This window comes from Sus scrofa, chromosome 6, assembly GCF_000003025.6.
Source record: "Sus scrofa isolate TJ Tabasco breed Duroc chromosome 6, Sscrofa11.1, whole genome shotgun sequence".
In the NCBI taxonomy this organism is placed as follows: domain Eukaryota; kingdom Metazoa; phylum Chordata; class Mammalia; order Artiodactyla; family Suidae; genus Sus; species Sus scrofa.
Window position 1 is genome coordinate 89,130,221 of NC_010448.4, and position 15,552 is coordinate 89,145,772.

Below are 15,552 nucleotides of genomic sequence, written 5' to 3' on the forward strand. Positions count from 1 at the left end.
ATGTATGATTTCTTTTCCTGTGTGTGAGGGAAGCCTGATCATAGATATCATAGGAAGTTAGAATAATTTTGACAAAAATGTTAAGATATAGCTATGTAGAAAAACATTTACTCATCTCTCTCAACTTGCTTATGACTGTCCTTGGGGAAAAAATTTTATAGAGGTTGCAGATTTGGGTCACCTTTTCAGTCTCTTCTCTCGTTGCCAGGAGATGGCAGTGTCTCTCCATGGCCCTTTTCAATTAGCAAGGCTGTATTTTTAGGTTGAGTCAGATTGGTTTCCTTACAATGAGTTAAAAAAAATTTTTTTTTTTTGATTACACAATATTAAGTTTATTTAGCTTTAAATTTTTTTCAATATTGTAGATAGGGCTAAAGTCCTCCTTGACTAACACCTCTAATCTGTTTTCTGGTGGTGTTTTTTTTTTTTCTTTTGGTTACCTAAGGGAACTTTGTGAATTGCTTACAATGGAAGTTATACCAGAGTACACAAGTCAGGCCATTTGGAACAGTAATAAATACACTATCTCATCCACAGACTCCTCGGTACAGTGTAATCGGTATAAGCAAGGACCAGAAATTGTTCTCGTCAAGGTCATCAGTGTTTTAATTGCCAGATCCAGCTGGTTCTCTTTGGTCTTTTATCCTATTCAGTTTTTCTGTGACTCTGAAGTTAGAGCTTATTTCCTAACTAACCTTGAATTACTCAACAGATGCTTTCTCTATGGAGTAGGTAGTCTTTACTTTGCTTCTTTTTTTTTTTTTTTTTGTCTTTTTAGGGCCACACCTGTGGCATATGGAGGTTTCCAGGCTAGGGGTCTATTCACATCTACAGCTGCCAGCCTACACCACAGCCACAGAAATGCCAGATCCGAGCTGTGTCTGTGACGTACACCACAGCTCACAGCAACACCGGATCCTCAACCCACTGAGTGAAGCCAGGTATCGAACCCACAACCTCATGGTTCCTAGCTGGATTTGTTTCCGCTGCACCAGGACGGGAACTCCCACTTTGTTTCTTATCAAGAGGTTGTAGCTGTTTCTTTTTTCTCTCAAGTTCATACTTGATTTCAGCTTCATACTATGTGAATAACAGTGTCTTTTTGTCATGGGATCTTAGAGAGTATTTTGCTTCTGAGAGTTAGGTCTTCTCACCCATCAGCAGTATGACTTCTGTGTACAAAGCACTGTACTGATGGTTCTAACGGATTGTTTTTCTTCCTTCTGGTTTGCTTTGTTCAAGGACTAATGTTCCGACGTCTTCACCATCAGATCTAGAAAAGCAGAAGCAAAGTTATCTCCGGAATGTCATAGCTCATATAGAAGACCCAGTGGACTCCAACCAAGGTAACATAGTAACCAAAGAATTGCATGTAAAAGATGTGGTAGGACTTTTTTTTTCTAGGGGTGGAATTGGAGCTGTAGCCACCAGCCTACACCATAGCCACAGCAATGCCAGATCCAAGCCATGTCTGTGACTTACACCACAGCTCGTGGCAATGCTGGATCCTTAACCCACTTCGAGAGGCCAGGGATGGAACCTGCATCCTCATGGATCCTAGTCAGATTTGTTTTTGCTGAGCCACAATGGGAACTCCGAATTTTCTTAAATTGGTGAGAAAGATAACTTCCTTTACCCCAAGATATTCACCTCAAGGGATAGCCTAACCAGATAATCATCAAGATGGTTTGGCTAATCAGTATCAGAGAGGGGTCAAAGGAGACTCATACTAGTACATGAAAAGTATAACCAGACTGGTTATATAGTTGAAGGCTGTAATTAGACCTTTTTTGCTTCAGATTTTTTTGTCTGAAAAATAGTAGAAGTGGATGACTAGGCACTGCTTAGTAATCACTATTTTTTTATTTGAAATTATTTTCCCTGTTGCCTTCAGCATTTAAATGTAGAGGAGGGGAGTTCCTGTCGTGGCGCAGTGGTTAACAAATCCGACTAGGAACCATGAGGTTGCGGGTTTGATCCCTCGCCTTGCTCAGTGGGTTAATGATCCGGCATTGCCGTGAGCTGTGGTGTAGGTTGCAGACGCGGCTTGGATCCCAAGTTGCTGTGGCTCTGGCGTAGGCTAGTGGCTACAGCTCCGATTCGACCCCTAGCCTGGGAACCTCCATATGCCGTGGGAGCCGCCCAAGAAGTAGCAAAAAAAAAGACAAAAAATAAATGTAGAGGAGGGCATTTCAAGTACCATCTTGCATCTTGGCATCTGAATTAAAGCTCTTGAAAGGTTTTGACGACCTTCCAGTTCCTTCAGTCTGAGTTTTCCCTGGTTCACTAATAGCTATTACAAACAAAATGGCTAGATTCTTTCTCCAGCCCTCAAGAGACTATAGTCCATGTTATTATTTATCCTGAACTATTGGCTGATGGGGAAAACCCCTGAAGGGAAACTTGTGAGCTGTACTGCAGTTGTAGAGGTTAGAAAATATTGATAAAAAATTCCTTCTCATAAAAATAACTTCATATTCTGTTACCTTTAGCTTCTTTCTCTATTCATTCAGCAAACCTTTCTTGAGTACTTGCAGTGATGCTCGGTTTGAAGATTAGGAATTGGAAAGGTAAAGAGAAGTAAGGTAGAGTCTTGGACCTCTGGGAATTGATAGTCCAGAGAGGAAAGGTAATTACACTGCAGTATTGACTAATGCTCTGGCAGAATTATGTATAAAGTGCAGTGGGAGCAGGGAAGGAGCCCTTCTGTTTGTGTCCGGGGAGAGTGGATGATAGGGAAGGAGGATGCCCTCCGTAGGCTCCACAGAGAAGATAATTTAGTTCAGTTACTCTAAGATCTATTGTAAATCAGTAGGGAGGGTTTTAGAAGAATTTTTGGCCAAAGATCAAAGGAGAACTCCTCTTTCTTTGACACATCTTGAATTATTCAGATGTTTTCTTTTTTGTTTCGTAAGGCTATGAGTGAAAGGTTTAGAACTCTGAGATATCAGCCAGAAGAATTTTTTATTCCAGGTTCTTTTATTTTTTACTCGAAAATTTCATGGAGGCAGTCAAATACTACTCATACTGATTGCTCAGCCCTCTGCTTATGAGATCCCTTTGCTTGAACTATTTTATTAAATTATTTTAAAGGACTTGTGGAACTAGAGACACCCCCACCCTATCCCTGCCATCATTGGAGGGGCAAATTTTTAAAAGTTTGTTTGTCTTCAGCCTCTGTGGAAGAGACTTGATCGTTACTTTTCCTCTATGAAGTAACTTTGTTTTATATCTTAGGCAGTTGACAGTGATGATATCCTGTCACATTTTCCTTTCTCACTTGGGACAGTTAGAAAAGAAAATTTCATAAGAAAAGCAATGAAAACTGGTCATATCATCGCTTCTTTTTCAGTCCCTTCCTCATTCATCAGTCCCTCTTCCATTTTATCATAACAATCTATATCCCCTAAGGAACAGTTAGAGTAACTAGTATAGAGGGAAGTCAGCTTACTTACTCTAGGTAAAGGGAGAACAAAGTCTGGTCTAGACTCAACTTCTGGGTACATATCCTAGCACCACTGCTATCTGGTGTTGTGACCTTGAGCCAATAAAAAACTAAGTTTTCTCATTTATAAAATGGAGATTATAATGAAGCTTAATTTATATGAAAATTACACATTTAGGTCATAGTATAATGCATAGAATAGTATCTAGCCCCAGCAGCTAATATTTATTGAATATTTACTATTATTGGCAAGAAAGTGTATCGTCTCATATTGAAGTTTTTATAGGTAAAATAGTGTGATGTCAGGAGTTTATTTTTTTTTATTTTTTAATTTTTTTGTCTTTTTGCTATTTCTTTGGGCCGCTCCCGCGGCATATGGAGGTTCCCAGGCTAGGGGTCCAATCGGAGCTGTAGTCACTGGCCTACGCCAGAGCCACAGCAACGCGGGATCCGAGCCACATCTGCAACCTACACCACAGCTCATGGCAACGCCGGATCGTTAACCCACTGAGCAAGGGCAGGGACCGAACCCACAACCTCATGGTTCCTAGTCGGATTCGTTAACCACTGCACCACGACGGGAACTCCCAGGTGTTTATTTTTAAATCTAAAAACAAACCAGAAAAACCCAACCTGGAAAATTAGAGAAAACAAATTTACAAAAATGTTAATAAATGAAGCTGGGTGATGGGGAGTGAGCTCATTATACTCTTCGCTACTTCTGTGTATATTTGAAAATTTCCGTAACAGGTTGCTTTTTTTTTTAAGTGCATCTTTTTGGGGATTCCTTTTTGACATCTAAGAATTTTCAACATTACCAGTTCCTCTAAAATTTTCTTTTCTGTCTTCCAGGAACCTAGTGTGATACTTAAGTTCTGTGTCACTTTCCACTGCCCAGTGTTCATACATATAAAATTTAAAGATTTTATATACCATATTGCAGGTGGGATGTGGCTATATTCTTCATCTCTTTTTTCTTTATGTATGAATTACAGGGTAGCCAAAAGCAAAAAGAAGGAGCACAGTGCCTCCTGCTCTTCTTTTTGAGATGTTTAGTGCTGTTTCACTTTGGAAAAGTGTTGACTCCTCAGGGTCCTTGTTAGATACAGAGAAATTAATAGGGGACATGTTCAAAATTAGTTCCTCTCAATTCAATTTGAATTTTCTCCATTAGGTTAATTGTCTTTTTTCACCTTGTCAAGTAATGTGTATACAATTGATATAGAATGCAAAAATGTAAATCATCCTTTAACCCCATTATTCTTATGTAGATATGTCTTTTTGGTACCACATAAGTCTTTACAAAGAAATATCAACCACTTCCTTCCTGACATCCGAGCTAATAGAGAACTTTATATGGGATTATAAATCCTTAGAGTAGAAAGAGACTGTTAAGATCTTCTTAAATCTGTTCCATATATCTTTGCCAAGTGACTATTCAGTCTTTGCTTAGATTTCCCCCCCCCACTAGAGTTCTAAACTCTACCTCATGAAGTAGGCCTTTCGTTGCTTAGAAAATTCTACTTGTTAGAAAGTTAGTCTTACATCGAGCCAAAGCGTGCTTCCTTTTAATTTCGAGTGGTAGTTTCTAGTTCTGCCCTAGGATCACAAAAAATAACTACTCTCTTCCATTTACTTAATGTATTTAGGGACCTTTCCATGTTAAATACCTCAAATTAAGATTTTTAATCATTACAAAGTATCATACTTTATTATTCAATCTTGGATAATTAGGTTTTATATATATGTGTGTGTGTATATATATATATACACACACACATATATATATGTATATCCCTTTTCATTAGTAATGCTTCAGTGAAATTCTGGTCCATAAATGTTTATGTCCAACTCTTATTTCTATAGGATGAATGCCTAGAAGTGGAATTGCTGGGTAAAGTATTAAACATTTTTAAAACTTTTATTACATGTTACCAGATTGTCCTGCCCTCCAAAATTGTATTGATTTTTGCCACCGATTTGTTAGGTAAATTTTCACATTTTGCTTTAATAATTAGTGAGGTTGAACATTTTTTATATGTTTATTGGCAATTCACATTTAATCATAATTTTTAAAAATCATTTAATATGTAGTCCATATTCCAATTTCCCCAGTTTTCCCAAAAGTGTCTTCTTGTAAATTGTTTAAACAGGATCTAATCAAGGTATATGTGTTATCTTGTAATACATTAAGAGAGACTAAGGAATTATTGTCTCCTTGGTCTCTCTTAATCTAGGTCACCTGTTTTGTAGATTGTCTCACATTCTGAATTATGTCTGATTGTTTCCTTGTAGTGGTGTTTAACTTGTTCCTCCATCCCCTGTATTTCCTGTAAACTGGAAGTTGGATCTAGAGGAGGAATTAGATTCAGACTAAGCATTTCATAAAAGATGGAATAATTCATAGGTACCATTGTGTATTCACCCCGGATCAAGTTAGGAGGCACCACCTGATGACAGATTATTCCACTAGTAGTGATGCTAAATTTGATCACTCTGTTAAAAAGTTAACTGCCTGGAGATCCCATTGTGGCTCAGTGGTTAACGAATCAGACTAGGAACCACAAGGTTGCGGGTTCAATCCCTGGCCTTGCTCAGTGGGTTAAGGATCGGGCGTTGCCATGAGCTGTGGAGCTGGAATCCTGTGTTGCTGTGGCTGTGGCGTAGGCTGGCAGCTACAGCTCCGATTGGACCCCTAGCCTGGGAACCTCCATATGCTGCAGGAGCAGCCCTAGAAAAGGCAAAAAGACAAAAAAAAAAAAAAAAAAAAAAAGTTAACTGCCTGGAGTTCTCGTCGTGGCGCAGTGGTTAACGAATCCGACTAGGAACCATGAGTTAGTGGGTTCAATCCCTGGCCTTGCTGAGTGGGTTAATGATCCAGCATTGCCGTGAGCTGTGGTGTAGGTCGCAGACTCGGCTCGGATCCCGCATTGCTGTGGCTCTGGCGTAGGCCGGAGACTACAGCTCCGATTGGACCCCTAGCCTGGGAACCTCCATATGCCACGGGAGTGGCCCAAGAAATAGCAAAAAGACAAAAAAAAAAAAGTTAATTGCCACATCTCTTCATTCTAAGGTGCATTTTCCCCTTTGTAATTACTAAATCATCTGTGGAATGATGTCTTGGTACCATTTGAATATCCTGTCCTTGACAACATTGATCACTTAATGATTTGAGCATTCACTGATCTCTGCCTGAATCAGCTACTACATGGAGAGTTGCATAGAAAATGTTTGTTTTCTTTTTTTCTTGTCTTTTTGTCTTTTTAGGGCCTCACCTGCGGCATATGGAGGTTCCCAGGCTAGGGGGTCTAATCGGAGCTGTAGCCGCCGGCCTACACCACAGCCATAGCAATGCTGGATCTGAGCCACGTCTGTGATCTACACCACAGCTCACGGCAATGCTGGATCCTTAACCCACTGAATAAGGCCAGGGATTGAACCCGCAATCTCATGGTTCCTAGTCGGATTCATTTCCGCTGCACCACGACAGGCACTCCGAAAATGTCTGTTTTCTAAATATACCATTTCTTCTACAATTATTAGCTAGCGTTCTTGTATAAAGATTTTAGTTTTTTCTTTCTTTCTTTTTTTTTTTTTTAGGGCCACACCCACGGTATATGGAGGTTCTCAGACTGGGTTGAATTGGAGCTGTAGCCACTGGCCTGTGCCACAGCCACAACAATGCCAGATCCGAGCTGCATCTGCGACCTACACCACAGGCAACACTGGATCCTTAACCCACTGAGCAAGGCCAGGGATTGAACCTGTGTCCCCATGGATGCTAGTCAGATTCGTTTCTGTTGAGCCATGATGGGAATTCCCAGTTTTGTTGTTTTGATTTTTAAATTTTTTGGGGTGGCTGTGCCCATGGCATGTGGAAATTCCTAGGCCAGAGATGGAACCTGCACCACAGTAGTGACAACACTGGATTCTTAATCTACTGCACCACCAGGGAACTCCCAGCCATTTTTAAGTGTACAGTTCAGTTTTGTTCAGTTTATTCACATTGTTGTGAAACAGATATCTAGAACTTTATCTTGCAGATCTCAAATTCTATACCCATTAGAAAATAACTAGGCTTCCAACCTCCCAAAGCCCCTGGTAACTACCATTCTACTTTGTTTCTATGAATTTGACTACTTTAGATACCTCATATATGTGGAATCATACAGTACTTGTCTTTTTGTGACGGTTTATTTAACTTAGCATAATGTCCTCCACGTTCATCCATGGTGTAACATGTGCCAAAATTTCCTTCCTTGTTATGGCCAAATAATATTCCACTGCATGTACATACCATATTTAGCTTATCCTTTCATCCGTTGATAGACACTTGGGTTGCTTCCACCTCTTGCCTGTTCAAAATAGTGCTGCTATGAACATGTGTTTAACAGATATCTCTTCAAGACCCTGCTTTCAATTCTTTTGGATATGTACCCAAAAGTAGGATTGCTGGTAGTTCTATTTTAATTTTTTTTTTCTGGTCTCATCCATGGCATCTGGAAGTTCCTGGGCCAGGGATCGAACCTGTGCCACAGCAGCAACCCCAGCGGCTGCAGTGACAACACCAAATCCTTAACCCACTGTGCCATAAAGAAACTCCTAATTTTAATTTTTTGAGGCGTCTCCATACTGTTTAATACAGTGGTTGCACTATTTTAGAATCTCACCAACAATGCACAAGGGTTCCAGTTTCTCTACATCCCCACCAATGCTTATTTCCTGTTTTCTGGTAGTAGCTATCCTAATGAATGTTAAATCAATATTCATTATTTGTATTACAACTAAGTAATATCGTTTACTGCAAGCCAAGTAGTATGCTACTTATAGCTTCATTTTTCTTTCTTGAATTATTTGCTTTTCTGGGGTTGTTAATTACCTCACTTTTGGGATGGAAATTTTCTAAAATTAGGTTGTGATGTTGGTTGTACAAGTATAAATATAATACAATTCATTGAATTACAAAAATTACCTCACTTTCTAAAAACTACAAATGAATTTATCTTTAAATTTTTTACAAATGTGACTTATATCCTTATCAATGTTCCCCTTTCTCTCCCTGCAAATGCTCAAACACACCCAATAATCTGTCAATTCCTGTTTTATTTTTTTCTGGAGACCTTCTTCCTAGAGCCTTCTGTTCTTTTGCTCCAATCTGTACTGTTTGTTCCTCTAGGCCTGCCTCAGGGCTGACATCCCAGTATTTCCCTTTGCTGCCCTTCTGGGTAAAATCCTGTTTCTATTTCTTCCTTGTGTGTGTGTGTGTGTGTGTGTGTGTGTGTGTGTCTGCATTCAAGGCATGTGGAAGTTCCTGGGCCAGGGATCGAACCTATGCCATAGCAATGACCTAAGCCACGGCAGTGACAACACTGGATCCTTAATCTGCTGAGACACCGAGGAACTCCCTCTTTATTGATCTGTCTTAGTGGAGAATATCCTCTAAGAATTTCTAAGTAAAAGTATATAAGAGATTCATTTTGGAAGCTCTTGCATATTGGAAAATGTCTTTATTCTATCCTTATACTTAATTAGTGGTTTGATGGAGAATTCTAAATTGAAAAATCGTTTTTGCTCAGAACTTTGTTGTTTTTGTTTTTGGCTTTTCAAGGCCACACCTGCAGCATATGGAAGTTCCCAGGCTAGGGGTCAAATGAGTGCTGCAGCTACAGGCCTACACCACAGCCACAGCAGTGCCCGATCTGAGCCGCATCTGCGACCTCCACTGCAGCTTGGGGCAACATTGGATCCTTAACCCACTGAGCAAAGGCCAGGGATTGAACCCACATCCTCATGGATACTAGTTAGATTCATTTCTGCTGTGCTACAATGGGAACGCCTTTCCTCAGAACTTTGAAGGCATACATCCAGTGTTGACCTTAAGAAGTCTGGTTTTGGAGTTCCTGTTGTGGCTCAGTGGATTAAGAATTGGACATAGTGTCGGTGAGGATGCAGGTTTGATCCCTGGTTTCACTCGGTGGGTTAAGTATTCAGTGTTGCTGCAAGGTGTGGTGTAGGTCGTGGAGGCAGCTTGGATCCAGCGTTGCTGTGGCTGTGGTGTAGGCCTGTAGCAGCACTCATTTGACCCCTAGCCTGGGAACTTCCATATGCTGTAGGTGTGGCTGTAAAAAGAAAAGAAAAAAAAAGAAGTCTGGTTTCAGTTTTTTTCCTTTGTATGTAACCTGTCTTTTTCTCTCTGGAAGTTCTTAGAATTTTCTCTATCCATTGTATTTAAATAATTTGTACTTATTACTGAAATAATAAGTACAATACTGTTGCAGATATATCATTGCAGATCTTTCTTTTTCTTTTTCCTTCCATTCTTTATACTGGATATTCAGTGGGCCTTTTAAATTTGGATTCCTTTGAATATAATTTCTTATATTTCTTTGATAGTTGTTTCTTCCCAGTATAATCTATTCTAAGAAATTCCTAATAGTTGGATATTGAACTTCCAAGGATTAGTCTTCTAGGTCTCTTGTCTTTTCTCTCCCTTTTCTGCCTCTCTCTTCATTCTGCTTTCTGGGATATTTTCTATTCTTTTATTGACTTCTTTTTTTTTTTTTTTTGTATTTTCAGGGCTGCACCCGTAGCATATGGATGTTCACAGGCTAGGGTTCATATCAGAGAGGCAGCTGCTGGCCTGTGCCATAGCAACACCAGATCCTAGCCGCATCTGTGACTTACACCACAGCTCTCAGCAATGCCACATCCTTAACCTACTGAGTGAGGCCAGGGATCAAACCCACATTGTCATGGATACTAGTTGGGTTTGTTAACCACTGAGCCTAGACGGGAACTCTTTTTTTTTTTCTTTTTTTTCTTTTTTAAATATGAATGCTTAGTTGTTCTAGTACCATTTGTTGAAAAGATATTCTTTCCATGGGTTTATTTCTGAATTCTCTATTGTCTTCCTTTGATGTATGTGTCTTATATCAATATTACACTGTCTTGATTACTGTCATTTTATGGTAAGTCTTAAAATTGTTTGGTCTTTTAGACTTCCATAAATTTTTTATAAACCAATTTTAGGTTGTCAGTTTGTTCAAAAATACCTGTCAGGTATTTCATTGGGATTGTGTTGAATCTATAGAACAGTTTGGGGAAAGTTGACATAATAATATTGAGTCTTCCAACCCATGAACAGGGTGTATTTCACCATTTATTTGTGTTTTTAATTTCTCAGCAGTTGTATGTACAGGTTTTGTATATATTTTGTTAAATTCTTTCATGGGGATCTTACACCTTTTTTTATGGTACTGTAAGATAATTTTTAGTTTTCAATTTCCAGCTAGTTATTGTTAGCATATAGGTATATAGTTGATTTTTATTGACCTTATGTCCTACAACCATGCTAAATTTTTCTATTACTTTTGTTAACTTTTTAAGAGATCCTTAGAAGTTTATATGTTAACATGATATTATCTGCAAATAAGGACAGTTTATTTCTTCCTTTCTAATCTATAAGCCTTTTGTTATCTTAACAGCACTGCCTAGGACCTCTGTTACATTAAGTATATTAGATGTAGTTTTATCATAGATACCCTTTATCAGATGTAGACATTCCCCTTCTATTTGTAGTTTGATGAGAGGTTTTTTTTGCTTTTTGTTTTGTCTTTTGTCCTTTTAGGACCACACTCACGGTATATGGAGGTTCCCAGGCTGGGGGCCGAATCGGAGCTACAGCTGCCAGCTTATACCAGAGCCACAGCAACACCAGATCCGAGCTGCATCTGTGACCTACACCACAGTTCACAGCAATGCCGGATCCTTAACCCACGGAGTGAGTCCAGGGATCAAACCTACAACCTCATGGTTCCTAGTCAGATTCGTTTCTGCTGCGCCACAACAGGAACTCCCTAGTGGGAGTTTTTATCATGAGTGAATGATGAATTTTGTCAAGTGAATTTTTTCTGCATTTATTTGAGTCATATGGTATTTCTCCTTTATTCTGTAATATCATATATTTATTGTTTTTAGGTTTTCTTTTTTTTTTTTTTTGTCTTTTGTCTTTTTGTTGTTGTTGTTGTTGTTGTTGCTATTTCTTGGGCCACTCCTGCGGCATATGGAGGTTCCCAGGCTAGGGGTCAAATCAGAGCTGTAGGCACCGGCCTACGCCAGAGCCACAGCAACGCAGGACCCGAGCCGCGTCTGCAACCTACACCACAGCTCACGGCAACGCCGGATCGTTAACCCACTGAGCAAGGGCAGGGACCGAACCCGCAACCTCATGGTTCCTAGTCGGATTCGTTAACCACTGCGCCACGACGGGAACTCCTGTTTTTGTTTTTGACTCTCATCCCAACTTGCATTCCTTGGATAAACACACTAGGTCTTAATGAATTGTCCATTAGTCAATTGCATAGTATTTTTAAGAGCTTTTTGTGTCTTTTTTTTTTTTTTTTTTTTTTTAATGGCTGCACCCATAGAATATAAAAGTTCCTGGTGGAGTTCCCGTCGTGGCGCAGTGGTTAACGAATCCGACTAGGAACCATGAGGTTGCGGGTTCGATCCCTGCCCTTGCTCAGTAGGGTAACGATCCGGCGTTGCCGTGAGCTGTGGTGTAGGTTGCAGACGCGGCTCGGGTCCTGTGTTGCTGTGGTTCTGGCGTAGGCCAGCGGCTACAGCTCCGATTGGACCCCTAGCCTGGGAACCTCCATAGCCGCAGCAGCGGCCCAAGAAATGGCAAAAAGACAAAAAAAAAAAAAAAAAAAGAAGTTCCTGGGCCAGGAATCAAACCCGCACCTCTGTAGCAACCCAAGCTGCTGCAGCTGGATTCTTTTTTTTTTTTTTTTTTTTTGTCCCTTTATTTCTTTTTTAGGGCTGCACCTGTGGTATATGGAAGTTCGCAGGCTAGGGCTCAAATCAGAGCCACAGCTGCTGGCGTCTGCCACAGCAACTCAGGATCCAAGCCACGTCTGTGACCTACACAATGATAAGAGAGATTTTAGTGTTTCCTCAATGCTGAATCTTTAACCCACTAAGGCCAGGGATCGAACCTGTGTCCTCATGAATACTAGTCGGGTTTGTTTCCACTGCACCATGACAAGAACGCCTTGCAGCTGAATTCTTAACACTGCACCACGCAGGGAACTCTGGGTTTTTGTGTCTTATTCATGAGGAATATTGATCTTTAATTTTTCTTATATATATATATATATATATACATATATATTGTCCTCCTCTAGTTTAAGTATTATGGTGACACTGGCTTCATAAAATTCTTTGGGAATTGTTGTCTCCTCGGTTTCTCAGTTTGTGCAGGATTGGTATTGTTTCTTCCTAAACTGTTTGGTAGAATTTACCAATAAAGCCATCTGAACCTAAAGTTTTCTTTTTGGCAGGGTTTCTAGCTACAGCTGTAATAGATAACAGGGCTTTTCAGAATTTCTTTATCTTCTTGAATCCATTTTGGTAATTTGTGTCTTAAAAGGAATTTGTCCATTTTATCTAAGTTGATGAATTTATCGGCATAAAATTATTCATAATACATCATTATTCCTTTGATTACTGTAGGAGCTGTAGTGATGTTCATTATTTCATTTCTAATTTTTTTTTTTTAACAAATCTAGTTAAAGGTTTATCAATTTTAGGAGTTCCCTGGTGGCTCAGTGGGTTCAGGATCTGAAATTGTAACTGCTATGGCTCAGGTTGCTGCTGTGATATAGGTTCAATCTCTGGGCTGGGAACTTTTGCATGCTGTGGGCGCAGCCAAAAAAAAAAGGTTTATTAATTTTTACCCAAAAGTAACTTTTAGTTTCATGTTTCTATATTGTTTTGGCTATTTTCTTTATTATTTCTTTTTCATTTACTTTGAGTTTAATTTGCTCTTGTTCTCTAGCTTTTTTTTTTTTTTTTTTTTTTTTTTTTGCTTTTTAGGGCTGCATCCACGACATATGGAAGTTCCCAGGCTAGGGGTTGAATCGAAGCTACAGCTGCTTGTCTACACCACAGCCACAGCAACGCGGGACCTGAGCCGAGTCTGCAGTCTGCACCACAGCAACTTGCCAGATCCTTAACACACTGAGCAAGGCCAGGGCTCGAACCCGCAACCTCATGGTTCCTAGTCGGATTCGTTAACCACTGAGCCACAACAGGAACTCCACCGTTCTCTAGCTTTTTTTGTGTGTGTGTGTGTGTGTGTGTGTGTGTGTGTGTGTGTCTTTTTTTGTTGTTGTTGCTATTTCTTGGGCCGCTCCTGCGGCATATGGAGGTTCCCAGGCTAGGGGTCCAATCGGAGCTGTAGCCACCGGCCTACGACAGAGCCACAGCAACTCGGGATCCGAGCCACGTCTGCAACCTACACCACAGCTCACGGCAACGCCGGATCGTTAACCCACTAAGCAAGGGCAGGGACCAAACCCGCAACCTCATGGTTCCTAGTCGGATTCGTTAACCACTGCGCCACGACGGGAACTCCTCTAGCTTTTTAATGTGGAAACTTAGGTCACTGATTTGAGACTGTTCTAATTTCTATAGGCATTTAAAGTCTCAGGTTTCCCTTTACATGCTACTTAGGTGTGTCTCACTTTTTTTTTTCTCTCTTTGTAGGGCTGCACCTGTGACATATTGAAGTTTCTGGGCTGGGGGTCTAATCAGAGCTATAGCTGCCAGCCTTTGCCATGGCAGCGCTGGATTCCAGCTGCATCTGCTACATACACTGCAGCTCACAGCAACGCCGAATCATTAACCCACTGAATGAGGCCAGGGATTGAACCCACATCCTCGTGGATACTGGTCGAGTTCTTAACCTGCTGAGTCACAATGAGAACTCCACATCTTACAAATTTGATGTTGTATTTTCATTTTCATTTGGTTCAAAGCAACTTCTAACTTCCCTTGTGATTTTTTTTTCTTTGACCTATGGGATAATATAGAAGTGAGATGCTTGATTTCCAAATATTTGTGAGTTTTCAATTAATCTTCCTGTTATTAATTTCTAGTTTAATTCTTTTCTGGTCAGAAAATATACTTGGTGTGATTTCAGTCCTTTTAAATATACTGAGGCTTACTTTATAGGCCAGCATATGGTCTTATTTTGGTGAATGTACCATGTGTACTTGAAAATGTATATTCTGATGTTGGTGGAATGTTCTATAAATTTCAGTGAGGTTTTGTTGGTTGATGGTGGTGTTCAGTTCTATATCCTTCCAGATTTTCTTATTAAAAGAGGAGAGGAGTGATCATATCTCCAACTCTCACTGGGGACTTTTTTTCCTTCTATGGCTGCAGGCTAGGGCTCAAATTGGAGCTGCAGCTGCCAGCCTATGCCACAGCCACCACAGTGCTGGATCTGAGCTGCATCTGTGAACTATGCTGCAGCTTGCAATGACACTGGATCCTTAACCCACTGAGCAAGGCCAGGGATCAAACATGCATCCTCGTGGACACTACGTTGGCTTCTTAACTTGCTGAGCCATAATGGGAACTCCTAGTTGTGGATTTTTTTTGTTGTTATTCCTTTCAATTCCATCATTTTTGCTTTTTTTTTTTTTTTTTTTTTTTTTTGCTGCATCCTCAGCATGCTGAATCCAGGTCCAGGGATTGAACCCTTGCCACAGGTGTGGCTCGATCCACAGCAGTGACAACACTGGGTCTTTAACCTGCTGAGCAACCAGGGAACTGCCTTGCCTCAAGTATTTCGAAACTGCCATTGGATGCATATACATTTAAGAATATTACGTCCTCATGATAAATTAACTCCTCTATCATTATGAATTGTTTCTTTTAACTCTTAGTAATATTCCTTGTTTGGGGGTCTAATTTGTATTATAAGTATAAGCCATCCTTGGAGTTCCTGTTGTGGCTCAGCAGTAATGAACCCAACTGGTATCCATGAGGATGTGCGTTCTATCCCTGGCCCTGCTCAGTGGGTTAAGGATCTGGTTGTGCGGTGAGCTATGGTGTAGGTTGCAGACATGGCTAGGATCTGGCATTGCTGTGGCTATGGGATAGGCTGGCAGCTGCAGTTCTGATTGGACCCCTAGTCTGGGAACTTCCATATGCTGTGGGGTGGCTATAAAAATATATATATATATACATATATATATATATATATATAGCCATCTAGGCATCCCAGCTTTCTTTTGACCAGTATATGGATGATATAT

At 40.3% G+C, this 15,552-nt stretch overlaps 1 protein-coding gene across 12 annotated transcripts in view; it reads left to right on the forward strand.

Annotated features, from left to right (window-relative positions):
• S100PBP (S100P binding protein) overlaps window positions 1–15,552 on the forward strand; it is a 41,048-nt gene that overhangs the window by 11,218 nt on the left and 14,278 nt on the right. For 11 of the 12 annotated variants that reach the window (XM_021095828.1, XM_021095819.1, XM_013999127.2 and 8 more), the window contains one exon: window positions 1,243–1,346. In XM_021095828.1, coding sequence (XP_020951487.1) covers window positions 1,243–1,346 — 104 coding nt within the window. Of the gene's footprint in view, window positions 1–1,242; window positions 1,347–5,311; window positions 5,340–15,552 lie in introns of all 12 variants that reach the window. The other variant, XM_021095829.1, reaches the window with a different exon arrangement.